This window comes from Aphanomyces astaci (genome assembly GCF_000520075.1).
Source record: "Aphanomyces astaci strain APO3 unplaced genomic scaffold supercont1.2, whole genome shotgun sequence".
Lineage (NCBI taxonomy): Eukaryota > Oomycota > Saprolegniomycetes > Saprolegniales > Verrucalvaceae > Aphanomyces > Aphanomyces astaci.
Window position 1 is genome coordinate 1,327,406 of NW_009798265.1, and position 13,744 is coordinate 1,341,149.

Genomic DNA, 13,744 nt, shown 5'->3' on the forward strand with positions numbered 1-13,744 from the left:
AATTCTAAAGGCACGACACAGGTGGAACAACCATTCTCTCGTTACATGGGCGGGACCCTGGTGTGGCTGTTCAGGAAACTCGGTACGTTAACGTTACAGGTACGAAGGAACGACGTGTTGAAACTTGAACTCGTCGTCCGTTCGTTCATGTAGAACGCAAGTCCAAAACATGAGCTCGTCATCCGTTCGTCCTGATGATATATGTTTGCTATCGCGGGGAGACGCTGCACAACATCGCAACGTATAGTTTCATGTATATATATACGCATGAGCAGTGAACTTGCATTAATGTATTATTTGCAACTCAACGACATGGCATATGAAGGGTGACTGTAGTTGCTGCTGCAGACAAGTCGGAAGTATGAATCACGCCTACCGCAATTTCGCAATGACGCACAGCGTACGCTACACAGCAGTAGTCCTCAACTATTGTAGCGAGGGAAGACGACACGTGAAGTAGTTCAACGCATGCGCTTACAAAGGCCGTCGGAACTTGTATTTCTTGGCATGCTGTTGGCCTGCGACGGTGTGTAGAATCGATTCAACAAGAATGCATTCAAAACATCACCGCAAGCCAAAACCGAAATTCATCGTCCGACAGAATTTTGGCTTTACAGTTAGTTGAACCCAAGTCAATTCAATTTGCATTCGATCGAACATCCATGCCAATGCCTACCAACGCCTTCGATACCTTCCTTCGTGAGCGCCGCTGCAGAAATAGCAGCAACTTGTGCTCCAAGCGCTTGCAGCCGCAACTCAGTCCCGACGAACGCTCGCGGCGTGTCGTCCCCGCACCAAGAAGCGGACGAGGCGACGCATCTCTTGGTCCTACCCCCTCGTCGAGTCCAGGCCGGTGAGAACGTTTCCTGGAACCACAGTACCAACGTGCGCTCCTATCGGCGAGAGAACCCTGCGATGCCCCAAGTGCAACAGAAACAACAGCTCGTGCTCGAACGTCAAGCCTGGGACCTGCAACTGGCACGCCTCAACGTGGTGCCGTCGGAACACACGGCAGCTTGGGACGCCAGTACAAATGTCAAATCGACTCGTGTGGTTAGTCCTCTGCAGCAAGGTACTGCGCGCCTCCACAGGACGGGGAACAACGGCGCGTCTTCGAACCACTACAGGCCCGGGCCATGCGCATAATGCAACTTGTTGTGGTACCGTTGCCACTACAGCAACATGAAATTCCAGTAAAAACGTCCAGTCGACGAGTATCGTTCGTTCCTGGCAAGGATATGCGGCGCCACGGGATATCTGTACAATGTCTGATAGTGCGGTATCTGTAGCTGCTTCTGTTTCTGCTGCAGACAATTCGTACTGTAGTATGCGAATGTTATGAGGTGTCATCATGCGTAGCACAAGTTTGCAATGCGGCACAAACATACGTAGCACCATTGGGGATGCCCTTTTGCAGTAGCTCTCACCTCTTGTTGCGCACGAAGACTGCTTTTGCATTTCAACGACAAGGGCATGTATGACCTTAATGAAGGGTGACAAAGTTGGAATGACTTAAGGCATGTTGACAATGCTCATGCTAGACCGGCTATGATCTTGTTCAAGTTGCACCCCACGGGGGGCGGCGTCGTGACCAGCCAAGACGTGATTAACTACATCGACCTGGCCCCCCAAGATGACATATTCACGCTCCGTGGGCGACTGATGCTCACCGAATCCGATCGTAGGCGAGCGCAGGAGGAGCACATGACTGGTGTGTCATTGAACATCGACAACAACAGAGATCATTGAACATGGACAACAACAGAGACGACGGCCCAGCCTAAAATATGCAAGATTGCTAATCAGTTTTGAAATCAATGAAGTTAGTTGATGAGGGCAGAGTGAATATGCTATGCATGGGGTATGTATGACACAACAGAACATCATGACTACTACCGGTTGTATGATGGCGCCACATACGTTCGACAAGCAAGGCCGATGAGACACCGTTCCTATAACGTGAGCCCCTCCGTCGTCAACATCATGCTATCGTCACTATAGATAAAAAAGTGCTCGTCGCAGCGTTATTCACTCTCGAGGGAATGATTGCATCTTGGGAAAGATGCGTTACACTGCAAGTGACTTCATTGCACTTTGTTGGGATCGAACTCGGGACCTTTCGGACTAAGTGTTCAACCACTGAGCTATTTCAGCTTTATATTCAGAGACGCCTTTACATAAACAATTCAGTAAAATTGAATATAAATGAAAATACTACAAACCCAAACTGTGAAATTGATTTTCCAGCAAGTTTCAAAATGGAGGAGCTGCTGGAGTGCGAGGAGTGCCATGTCTTCCAAAGCAAGAAAGACGAGTTTCGGGAAAGCCAAAGGGAAAACCCTCGTCCTGTGTGCAATGCATGCTCTACGAAGCGGGCATGGACCATGTTCGCCGCCGACATTGCTGCGTGTCCAAACGCCCGAGTTATCCACAACCACGGAGCACCCCAACCTTCAACAACATCGTCGCTGTCAGCCGCTCAAAGATCCCGTGAAAGATCCCTGAACAACGCAGCACCAACTGCATGGGAGCATGCGGCGGCCGAGAAGATCAAACAAGAACTCAAGGATGCCAATCCAACCTCCGACGACAAGTCTATAAGCCCTGGAGACGCCGTTCGGCGCACAAAGTGGTGCGCGGGATGTAACCAAGGCGTGGTGTCGGCCCAGCGTTGCAGCCAGTGCAAGCGCGCGTTCTTCTGCAGCACCGCGTGCCAAAAGACTGGCTGGCTCAAGCACAAGGCGCAGTGCCGTGCCATATCAGTCGAGCCGTCCGTGGCCGCCCTCTGGAGTCCCATGCTCACAGCCACCCGGTCGTCGAATACTGATGAGTCGTACCGTGCGTTTTCTACAATTCAGGCGTGGATGGCCTCCGACAGCACCGCGGCCACCGTATTCCGCGGCTTGAATGGCGTGTCCATGTTTCTGCAGCACCTCGAGTCAGTCGACTTGGAATCCACGTGTCAGAGCCTCCTGCTTATAACTCGGTTCGTCGAATCTTCCGCTGATATCGCCGAGGATGTGGTGCTTATGGGAGGCGTCGCCACCTTGGTGTCCCTCGCCGCCAACGCGCTGGATTTTCGCATTCAGGTTTAATTGACGTCGTTCCCACTGCTTCTAAAGTGAAATCAACCTGCGTAGGCGTCTGCGGTGGTTGCTGTGGGGTCTTTAATCGCATCGTTTCATGATCCGATCGCATTGACGAGGCATCTCGTCAACGATTTGGATGCGATCTCGGCGCTCTTGAGAGTGCTACACCAGGCCAGTCCCCTCGAAGACGACGTCGAGCTCGTCGCGTGTGTCCAGTCCACTGCTATACTCCTGCAGCTGCTGGAGCACCACCCCGATGCATTGTCCCAGCTCGCCACGTTTCAAACCCCCGACGAGGACGACGTTGGGGCGCTGCTGACGGGACTCGTGGGTCGGGTGGACACGATCTACCGCCTCAACCGGTCAGCTACAAAGGGGGTGCCAGTGGGCCACCACTTGTACCTGAACCTCCTCGCGCTCACCGGAGCACTCGTACATGCGTATCCAGAATGCAAACCCCAATTCGTGGTGGCCAACGTAGTTGCGACCATCTGCACCACCATCGACAAGCACTGCCAGCTGCCACCGCTCCCCAACACCACCATCATGGACGTTCTCACGGCATGGATCATGTGGTTTATCTGGACGTTCATCTACGACTGGCGTGTTCGCCTCATGACCTCTGAAGCCATGGACATCCTCGACCGCCTTGTGCCGCTGTTGACCCCATTTCTGTCACTTCCGGCCGCCTGCGACGACTTCACCGCCAACCACCGCGGCATCCACCTGGCATCGTCCGTCCTTCGACATGTCGTAGACTCCGACGCGAACCTCGCGCCTCGCACGCGGCTGTCCGCGTTGGACTTGTTTGTGTGCGCGATCTTGCCGCCGTTTGACGTGCCAGAAGCGGATCGACAGCGTCGCATCGAGGCGAATGTGGACGTGATTGTCGGCACCCTCGACCATGTGCTGACGAGGACGCTCGCTTTCCTTGATCCCAACTCGTCCGAGAAAGACACTACTTTAGCCACCATGTTCTTGGCCGAAGCCGTGAAATGCACCGGCCTCGTCGCTCATTTTGGCCAGGCGATGCCGCCAGTGGACCACACGAACCTTCCACGAACACTGGCCCAAGTATTACAACACGAAAACGTTCTGGAAGATGTGAAGTGGATAGCTATGGCGGCTCTGATTCAATGGGTACGTACGACAGTCCTGCCCTTAGATTCTTCGTACTACCATTCATTGTGACTAGGACACGAACGGCAACTCGACGGCGGGACTCGTCCGAGATGCAGCAACATTAGAAGGGATCGTCGAGGCTCTTGCACGGCACGCCAACGCCAGTCAAGTCAAGTTGATTGAACCCATGCGATTGTTGTTGCGGCGCCATAATCTCCCCCCAACCGAGTTGTAGATGAACATCCTAGATAAGCGAAACGATAGGTTTACGTGATGGAGTTTATATTTTGAAATCGTTCCAGTCAGATATATCCGACATCGTTGACGAGCAGTCGGAAAACCGCCCGCCATCGTCAGTGATGATCGAGGCGCGCATGGTATCCACGTCCTTGTCGAACAAGTCCTCTTCGTCGTCGCCTTCGACCATCATCACCACCGAGCTATCCCGCAGTCGCTGCTGTTGCAACTGCCTTGAATCCTCGTTGTCATCCCATGGATCGTATTCCATCGTCTCGGCAAGTTCGACCACGGTAGACGTGACACGCTTGGCCTGGTGGTTGGCGGCAGGAGAGAGTGCCATGTGGAAGATGCTGAAAACGCTCGACAGAGACGACGACGAGGGGTTATCGAAGTGCTTGGGGTGCTGCTGAACGAGGCTGTGGGAGAACCCAGTAGAGGACGCCGTCGGGAACGACGTGACCGACAACGGCGATGACTCCAATGCATCGTTGTTGCCCACCGTCGGAGGGTTGTTGACCCTAAAGAAGGCGTTGCTCGGACCGCTGACGCCGCCACCGTGTGACGCGACTGTTGAAATTGTGACCGCCGACGACACCCCCGGCGGTTTGAATCTATCCTGCGGATTCGGATGATCGAGTGGACTTGAGACGGACTGCCGCGCAGACTTGTGCTGACAGTACAGCACGACGCACAGCGCCAGCACAGCCACGGCGGCGGCAATTGCCAAGTAGATCGTGATGGAAGGGGACGAAGATACAGAATCCGACGACGAGGGGGTCGACGTGGGCGACACATTGTTGCTCTGGGGGGGTCTTGTCGACGGCGAGTTGGTAGGTACACGTTGGGTTGTGGGCACGGTGGTCGAGTAATTGGACGCAAAAATTCCAACGCCATCTACCGTAACAAGAGTATAGTATGAGCCATGCCCTGTCGATTGAAATTCATGAGATATTTACCACAGGACAAGGTCGATGTGACCGGACAAGCAAGACCGACTCTCGACACGCACGCAAAGATTCCACTGGGTGCGAGAGTGATGCATGGTGGACATTGCGTGGTGCAGTTCGTGCCATCGACGGAAATGCATGCTTTGACGGACGAACACAAGAGTTTGGATGATGGTTGGCCGCTAACATATCCTTGGATGATGGTCACAAGAAGCAGTACCCTTCCTGGATAGCGAGAGCGATGAGTCAGTCCACTGTACGACAAATGCTGGCTTTCACGTGGCCTAACATACCTGTAGTGGCAGCAAAGGAAGGAGGCCGTGGCCACGGCTTCAGCATCGCAACAATTACTGTAAGAATGTCAAAGTTGAAGTAACGTTAATCCATTGTGCTGGTCTGCCTCTACAAAGTGTCCTATGCCCTCGCCAAACCAATCGGTCGTTCGGTTTCATTGACAGTTTGTATGCTTATTGTGACACGCCAGTGTCATTGCTTTGACATGATTGGCCCATTAAGCGTCGCCAGTTACAACTTTCGGCTGTGCATTTTTCTGGCGTTGTAACTGCCGCGTCATATGCATGAGCGGCGCGGACGAGTTCACGGGGTATGACTACTCGTCGTTGAAACGAATCCATCAGGACTTGATTCGACGGCGATCCAAGCGCGGGGTGAAGAGCATTCGGAATCCACGTGGGTACTTCCTCTTGGCCACAAAGTTTGCAAAGAAGGAGCCGTTACCGCTACATTTAGTGGTACATGTTATGACGACTGTGGTGGTATGTACCAACGACTTTGTTTCTAGACCAAACCGGCCAACTTGGGCTCCAATGCCATCGCGTCGAACGTGGCAGGGTACCTGGACCCGAACATTCAATCGTACATTCGATCAACGTGGTGGCCACTCGCCCATTTCAATCCCATCACGTTCAAGAAGGACAAAGACGTATGCATCCACGCCATCATCTTTGAACTATCAATTCGACAGATCTAACTGCTTTCCCACAGCTCGACATTACAAAGGACGATTACGTGCGCTTCAACTGCAAAGTGTATCGGTCGCTGCTCCCTGACATCACGTATGGCGAAGCCCTCCGTCGTATCGAGGTTTGAGTCACGTTACGTTATTTCACTTGTGTGAGTGATCATCTGTTGTGTAGAAAGACTGGCGCGATGACACGTTTGTGGCTTCTGTCAAGTACGAAACTGCATGACGACAGAACTGCCTAGAGCCAACCCTCATCGATGCATGTAGCGACCCCGACCCAGTCGAAAGCAACGACTCTGACGACGCGAATCCTGATGTCACCCCGACGACAGCATCGTCGTCGGTTATCTCTGTCGACCGCACGATGGACTTTCACTTGTTCAGCATGTCCGTGCTGGACCTGGCAACATCGTGCACTGTACGACTCGTTGTACCTGTAACCCGTTCCAACCATCGTGAGTTAGGCGGGGGGCATGGATGCCCTGTACCTGTTCCTGCAATCTTTGCGCATCAAGTACGACATTTCCATGATGTCATTCCCAGCGTCGACCTTGGAAATCCACCACCCCGGTATCGTCGTAGAATCAAGTGTGTGCGAGAATTTGACGAAATTCCAAAACCAAAGTACGCGTCCGACATCACAGACGCCTCGGGCTCAAATCGGATCACGGTCTTGGTCGAGTATGGGAAAATGTACACGGAAGACATAACACCCACCAACAACACTGTGCAGACCGCCACGTTGTATCAAGTGGGGGTACGTCGTTCACACCCCATATTACCCTCAACGATTGCATCGTCATCACAGCCACGACCTAACCTACGTAGCTGTTCCCCACAAGGTTACCGCTGGTCGCGCTCTTCGTTTCGTTGGACCATGCGTACGCAACACTAGTTGATGACATCTTCTTCCTTCCAATCTCTCACTTTCAGATTCATGGACATGCACGTCAAAGCCATCGACTCGAGCAAATCGCCCACGGATCCGACCCCTACGTGGATACTCCGCAACATGTGCGCCGGCGCGCTCGTGTACAAGACGACCGAGATCGACATCACGTCCATTCAATACGAAACCCTGGAGTACTTTGTCTTGCCCACGACATCTGGGAAGGCTGCACCCTCCACTGCCGACACACCCAAGCCAACCCTCGACCAATCGTCCTACCAAGTACCCGCTAGCACTTCCCATTCGATTAAATATGCTGACTCATTACGATCGGGTTGCTTGAGTCTAGATGACGTGCGTACTCCAAGATACCACCGCGGTCGAGTTTGAAGGCACGTTTTACGGGTCGGTGGCTGCTAAGCGCGTTCGCGTGTTCGGCCTCCAGCATCCGTCGGCGGTTCCGCTGATTCTGACCGTCACGACAGAACCGACCAAACAGGTCCTGACCGCCGGGAGAGACGGCGACGGTCGTCGTGCGGTCATCGGGTGCATCTACCTCGTGCAACAGTCTGGTCTCGCGTCGTACAAATTCCAGCAGCACAAGGTCCTCTACGATTACAACTCCGAAACGAAAGCGCAAATCATTTGCGAGGCACCGTCCCCAGGGTACTACTACGCGATCGTGTTTTGCATTCGTGAAATGCAGGTATACCCCAGCCATATACGTGTATAAATCTGGCAATGTCAAAGAGCAAACACGATGGGTTGTAGTTTGTGTTGGAGTACAACCACACGACACTGCCAGAAGCGACCCCGTTGCCTTTAGGAGTTGTTGCGAATTCGTTTCCATTGGAGTCTGTGCCCAACCATCCGCACAATAGCATGCCATGTTACTTTCCAGGTGAAAAGCTAGTAGTTCAAACCCCACATAGCAAGGCGTCGTTGCGTGCCAAGGTAGAAAATATCACATCCGTCGATGACTCGTACATTAGATGTCGACAATTAGATCTATTCCCAACGGCTACAGACTCGCATGAGTCAAATGCAGTTGCTCGACGAGGAATTCCGCATCAAGACGGCAGGGCAGCGCAAGGAAATCGACGACCGGCACAAGCATCGTCGCCAGCAGCGCGAGGCGGCGGCGGCGTTGGACCACGTGGACAAGGTCGCCCAAGGTACCCCAGAAGTCTACTAAAACACACATGAGCAACCATTCGCCAAACATAGACAAGCTGAAAAAAGCGGCAAGGGACGGCGGCGGGGCGTCGTTGAATCGCGAAGTAGAGTTGATCCACGAGTACTTTGAGCACATGGCCAAAACGCAGCCAACGTTTGACGAGCTCAAGAAGCTGGACGCTGCGTACGCGAATCGATACAACCAAGCAGACCAGCTATCGGACGACTTCAACTCGGTCTACCACGACGACTCGGAGCTCAAGAAAACCAGCGCCAAGGCCAAGTCGGCCAAGTTTGGGGTCGACGACGATCGACCGCCTCAGGACAGCGTGTTTGCCTCGGAAGAGTATTCGCATGCTGCCACGTACCTCGAGGTGGGATGACGATGATATATGCACTCGTGACGAGTTCTTAACTTGAATTGGTGGTGGGGCTGCGGATGTATAGAAACTGGGCGACGAGTTGCGACGCCAGCAACTCCAACAAGACAATACAACCACGCAAGAAACGATGTCTGCCGCCATTGAACAAAACTTGTACTTGGCCCTTGCCGAAGGCAAACCCATGTCTTGTGGTAACTCGTACGATTAGACGATTTGAGATACAATGGGAGAATGCGGGTGTTGAGTAGAGGACATGCTTCAACTGCGAGAGATTCTGGTGGAAGGGGGGGGTCTTACCGAGTGTCGGCGACCAGGGAAGCGAGAGGCATCGACGGTGCCTGTGATTCTCCCCAAGACGTACGTTGCTGCCACACTACCCTGGCAACCCATGTGGCAACTTCCACCGACGGACCCCACTGTGCCCGACCCCCTTGTGCCCACCAGCCCCAAGAAACACAAGAGGCCATCGAGTCCACCGAAAGCCCACGTTACCAAGCCGGGCAAGTGTCCCAAGGAAGACGAGTGTCTGCCAACGTGCTCAACAGTACCTAAGTCGAGGAGTTCGCATGTGCTTCCGAAACCCGCAGCGGACATCTCCATCCTCACCAACATCCTGACAAGGCGACCGAGCAGTCATGTCGACACGAAATCAACTAATGACACACCTCGAGCGCATCGTCCGAGCACTGCCGCACCCATGCTGCCTTCTCAACCCCTTTTGCCAACCACTGACACGACCACTACTGCAGAGGAGGTGCAGGCCGACGACGATACACCTCTGGACACGAAAACGGCAGACTCTCCAACAGAATTTCAAAGCTCGACAACTGCAACTACTGCAGTCCCTCCATCCGTGAAACCACCAGCGACGGCTCCTCCATCGTTTCGACGGCGAAAGCAGCAGCACCCGTCATCACAGCTAACCCTTCCGTGGTCCCGTCTCCAAAAGAGGTCCGTCCCTCGTCACAACCATACGTTTCTACCTGCCGCCACCACCCCGGCCCAGTCGGATATTGTCATGGTGCAACAAGTGTCGTACCACGTCGTTCGACACCACAACCAAGTGGTAGCGTTGGCAGACACAAACAACACCACCCACGTCACAACATTGCACCACCAGCCTCCGTCCCACTCAGCAAAGAAGAAGCGAAAACCCAAGAAACAAACATCATCCCATCTTTCGGAGGTTGCCAAGCACAACATGGACAAGCTGCAGCTAGCCAAAGTCCTCGGAAACGAGCGGATGGCGCTCATGTGGGCCCAACTCGAAGACGAATTCGCGTGGGTGGAGCCCCCTCCGTTATAAGAACAAGTAGAACCGCAGTCGAACTATGTAAAGCACTGGTTTATTGTACGAATCACCACATCTCAATCTAATTTTTGGCGTTTGGTGGGTTTGGTTTTCGAAAACAGCGACACAAACAACCCGCCCGTGTTTTCAAGTGGCGTGAATCGAATCGTGTGGTCAATGTGTCCCGGCTAAACCACCATGTCACGATACATCAATCTCGTATCAGACACAAAACTGACCTGGTGGGGAACGTTGGTGGTGTCAAACGTTTCGAGGCGGGCGGTGGGTTCATCTTGGAGAAATTGGTCGACCATGTCTTCGTTCTGTTTGCGGGACAAGCTGCACGTGCTGTACACCATGCGCCCCCCCTCCTTGAGCAAGCGAAACCCGTTTCGAATGAGGTCGTGCTGGAGGTCCAAGACGCCCTGCACGTGCGTCGGACTCAAGTATTTGCCCAGGTATTCGTTCCAGTCGGCGTCCGATGTCATCTTGACCAAATGACGCAGCGATCCGTCATGGGTGCACTCGGCATCCACCAGCACCTTGTCGTAATACGTGGATGTAGACGACGAACTATGAGCCTCGTCGTCCTCCTCGTTAGTGGAGGTGGGGACTTGAGGGACGGCTGCTTTGGCTTGTTTGGCCAATCGAGCCCGAGCGCTGCCATGCCACATGCAAATGTTATACAAGAGGCGTGCAAATGTATGTACTACTGGCCGACACACCTCTTATTGACGCGTTTGCGAGCTACGGTCTTGGTAGATCGAGCCGAGATTTCTGCCGTGTCCAAGACGGTCTCCAACGCGCTGGACGTGTCGTTCGACAGCGGAAGCACATGAAACGACCGACCGTCGGCGTGGAAGAGGCGGCATCTCCATGCTCCGACAGTCTGCGACGTCGTTGCGGTGGGTGGGTGTGCGTGAATGAGGTCGTACTTGTGTACCAGTGTCTTGCACGCAGAAATGCGACTCTTGGAGAAGTCGACCTAGGTGCATGTTAGCACGCACTTCAGTAGCCGCGATCAACAGGACGGATAGAGTGAGATGTGTCATGCTACCGCACCCCTGTGACACTGCCGCGCTTCTGCAATACATCGGCCAACATCGTGAGCTTTGCACCGGGGGCACAGCACAAGTCCAACACGTGGTCTCCTGGAGTTAATCATGAGTACCAAGGTGTGCTGGGACAAAGAATATTGGGTACCCGGCTGCACGTCCAAGACACTGACAGCATACCCAGAGCTCGCCTCCATGCCGTAGATTTTGCCGCGTGTGTACAAATCGCTGGTGGCCAATGCCACAGAGGATGGGATGGCGTAGAAGTTTGGAAGCCAAGGCACGACTTCTAATGCGGGGAAGTGGCGACGCAGTTCCTCTTCTGTGACGCTCGCGTCGTCTTTGGTCCTATTGCGCCGTGGTTTGACTTGGTACTTCAACGGTGGGTGTACCGAAAATACCGCGGCATCGCGCTTGGATCGACGTCGTAGACCTTGGGATCGATGCCATGCTCACGCACAAAGGTCATGAACCCGTCGGGAAGGTGGAGTTTCTTGCACGCTGGTTTCGCCTGCGGAGTGTTATCGATCAATGCAGCATCGTCGGCCATTGCCTCGCAGTTCAAACTACCGTACCAAGGAAGTACGGCAATTTGATTGGTCCATCCAAAGGACGCGTGATATATTACATTAATGTTATCGGTGCATTTAAAGATTACAATTCGCTATAAAGCTGAAATAGCTCAGTGGTTGAACACTTAGTCCGAAAGGTCCCGAGTTCGATCCCATCAAAGTGCAATGAAGTCACTTGCAGCGTAACGCATCTTTCCCAAGATGCAATCATTCCCTCGAGAGTGAATAACGCTGCGACGAGCACTTTTTTTATCTACAGTGACGATAGCATGATGTTGACGACGGAGGGTTGTAGGAATCCTTGCAGAAAGGATTCCAAGTACAATAATAATTGCATGCAAATGAGTTTCACCGTATTGTACTGTAGTCAAGCAATGATGAACCGTCGGCCTTGCGTGTCGAAGGTATGTGGCACCAGCGTACATTCATGTATGTCATGCCCCACTGGACTCTGTCCTCGTCAACTACCTTCATTGATTACATAACTTATTTGCAGACTTGAACTACTTTATGCTGGGTCGTCGTCTTCGTTGTTGTCCATGTCCAATGTCGCACCAGTCATGTGCTCTTCCTGCGCTCGCCGACGATCGGTCTCCGTGAGCATCGTGCGCCCAAAGAGCGTGAAAATATCGTCTTGGGGGGCTTGGTCGATGTAGTTGATCACGTCTTGGCTGGTCACGACGCCGCCTCCCGTGGGGTGCAACTTGAACAAAATCTCGTCCACAAATTGCCGTGTGACTTCTTGTAGGTCATCGTTTGGCGTGTTCACCATCAGACTTGCGATGAAAAACGTCGCCAATTCGTCGCGCCCGATCGTGCCATCGCAGTTCAAGTCATATACCTGTCATCGTGAAGCACACAATGTTTGAAGTGGCACTGGCTATTCGGTTCTGTCAAATGCGTACGGACCTGAAAGAGGAACCGAATGCGGTCCCGCAAGTCGCCCTTTTCGAGCGCCGACATGGCTCGGATGAATTCTGGCCACTCGATGATCCCCGACTTGTCTTCGTCCAGAATCGAAAACACCCGATCCACAAAAAGTGAATCCTCAATCGACAACAGGGGCACCCCCCGTCGAAACGTGTCTTGGTCTACGAACGACAGTCGTTGTGATGGACCAGCGTCGAGGAAGCACACACCCACTTACCGACCCCCTTTGGGGTATAGGAGAGCGAACACAGCGCTTTGAAGCGACTCCACATTGTGTACAATTCTGCGCGGGAAAATCCCGTGTCTGCCATAAGCCCTTCAATGTTGTAGTCGCTCAGGTGGCCGTGGTACTGTGTCACGATGTGAGTGGGGTGACAGCACGCAACCTGGGTCACTTCGGGAACTTTTGTCCGACTGGCCGAATGACCAGTGGGGCCACCTCCTCCAACGCTGGGCCGTTTTCGCTTGAATTTGAGCGCCTGAGAGGGTTATGCAGTGAGTAGCTGAATGTGATATATTCGTACTACGTACTAGTTTGGGTGGACTCGTCGATGGATGTGGGGTTGCTCGATATGTGATTCGCAGGCTTTTTGTCTTCGGCGACGTTACTGCTGACGAATGCGATGACGCATATTCGGGGAGAATTATAGATGGAGGGGGGGTTGGGCGGACGATGGAGCGCAGTGGCGTCGGTCGCCGTCGTGGAACATGTTGTAGCGAGTTACTTTGAGATTCGTTGCTGAAAAACGTGTGGTCGTGTGCGAGGGGGGCCTGGGCTTGCAGCTCGAGGGCCTTCTTACGTATGGTGTAGGCAGTGCACCTCGCGAGAGTGCTCAATGTTTCGGGATGGCGGCGAGCTCGATATGGCACCATTTCTTCCATGAAGGGCAGTTTGGATAGCTCGAGGCCGCGCAATGCAGCCACGTTGGCGTCGATAACACCGGCAGCATCCAGAAGTTTACTCAACGTCCGTCCTCGCTTGACCACAGCCGCGCCCCCTCGACACTCATCGACCTTGGGGAGGACCATGTTTTAAATAGCAAATAAGAATGTGTTGAAACTGTC

The 13,744-nt window shown here is 53.4% G+C and overlaps 7 protein-coding genes across 8 annotated transcripts; 4 read left to right on the forward strand and 3 right to left on the reverse strand.

Annotated features, from left to right (window-relative positions):
- Positions 1–45: 45 nt before the first annotated feature.
- On the forward strand, positions 46–1,146 carry H257_01345 (hypothetical protein; the record flags this gene model as incomplete). Its single annotated transcript, XM_009824504.1, has 2 exons — positions 46–82; positions 716–1,146. The coding sequence occupies 2 exons, from the start codon at positions 46–48 to the stop codon at positions 1,144–1,146; spliced, it is 468 nt and encodes a 155-aa protein (XP_009822806.1).
- A 402-nt stretch (positions 1,147–1,548) lies between these two features.
- Positions 1,549–1,749, forward strand: H257_01346 (hypothetical protein; the record flags this gene model as incomplete). The annotated part of the gene is made up of 1 exon (XM_009824505.1): positions 1,549–1,749. One exon carries the CDS (start codon positions 1,549–1,551, stop codon positions 1,747–1,749), a length of 201 nt encoding a protein of 66 aa, XP_009822807.1.
- A 480-nt stretch (positions 1,750–2,229) lies between these two features.
- On the forward strand, positions 2,230–4,509 carry H257_01347. Of its 2 annotated transcripts, XM_009824506.1 has the most exons (3): positions 2,230–3,089; positions 3,141–4,229; positions 4,285–4,509. In XM_009824506.1, the coding sequence occupies exons 1-3, from the start codon at positions 2,259–2,261 to the stop codon at positions 4,444–4,446; spliced, it is 2,082 nt and encodes a 693-aa protein (XP_009822808.1). In that variant the 5' UTR covers positions 2,230–2,258; the 3' UTR covers positions 4,447–4,509. The 2 variants fall into 2 exon arrangements, with proteins under 2 accessions (XP_009822808.1, XP_009822809.1); XM_009824507.1 differs by having other exon boundaries at positions 3,141–4,509.
- Positions 4,210–5,792, reverse strand: H257_01348 (hypothetical protein). The gene is made up of 3 exons (XM_009824508.1): positions 5,692–5,792; positions 5,408–5,623; positions 4,210–5,345 (listed from the first exon to the last, which is right to left on the reverse strand). Exons 1-3 carry the CDS (start codon positions 5,735–5,737, stop codon positions 4,492–4,494), a joined length of 1,116 nt encoding a protein of 371 aa, XP_009822810.1. The 5' UTR covers positions 5,738–5,792; the 3' UTR covers positions 4,210–4,491.
- Positions 5,793–5,976: 184 nt separating this feature from the next.
- On the forward strand, positions 5,977–10,137 carry H257_01349 (hypothetical protein; the record flags this gene model as incomplete). Its single annotated transcript, XM_009824509.1, has 15 exons — positions 5,977–6,150; positions 6,201–6,341; positions 6,404–6,502; positions 6,556–6,593; positions 6,651–6,801; positions 6,848–6,897; positions 6,966–7,140; positions 7,212–7,264; positions 7,317–7,554; positions 7,622–7,978; positions 8,044–8,226; positions 8,279–8,447; positions 8,500–8,822; positions 8,896–9,022; positions 9,080–10,137. 15 exons carry the CDS (start codon positions 5,977–5,979, stop codon positions 10,135–10,137), a joined length of 3,336 nt encoding a protein of 1,111 aa, XP_009822811.1.
- On the reverse strand, positions 9,030–11,756 carry H257_01350 (hypothetical protein). Its single transcript, XM_009824510.1, has 6 exons — positions 11,570–11,756; positions 11,326–11,525; positions 11,185–11,273; positions 10,848–11,107; positions 10,362–10,782; positions 9,030–10,310 (listed from the first exon to the last, which is right to left on the reverse strand). Exons 1-6 carry the CDS (start codon positions 11,725–11,727, stop codon positions 10,200–10,202), a joined length of 1,239 nt encoding a protein of 412 aa, XP_009822812.1. The 5' UTR covers positions 11,728–11,756; the 3' UTR covers positions 9,030–10,199.
- A 446-nt stretch (positions 11,757–12,202) lies between these two features.
- H257_01351 (hypothetical protein) lies at positions 12,203–13,717 on the reverse strand. Its single transcript, XM_009824511.1, has 4 exons — positions 13,211–13,717; positions 12,897–13,158; positions 12,659–12,840; positions 12,203–12,590 (listed from the first exon to the last, which is right to left on the reverse strand). The coding sequence occupies exons 1-4, from the start codon at positions 13,706–13,708 to the stop codon at positions 12,258–12,260; spliced, it is 1,275 nt and encodes a 424-aa protein (XP_009822813.1). The 5' UTR covers positions 13,709–13,717; the 3' UTR covers positions 12,203–12,257.
- Between the last annotated feature and the right edge of the window lie 27 nt (positions 13,718–13,744).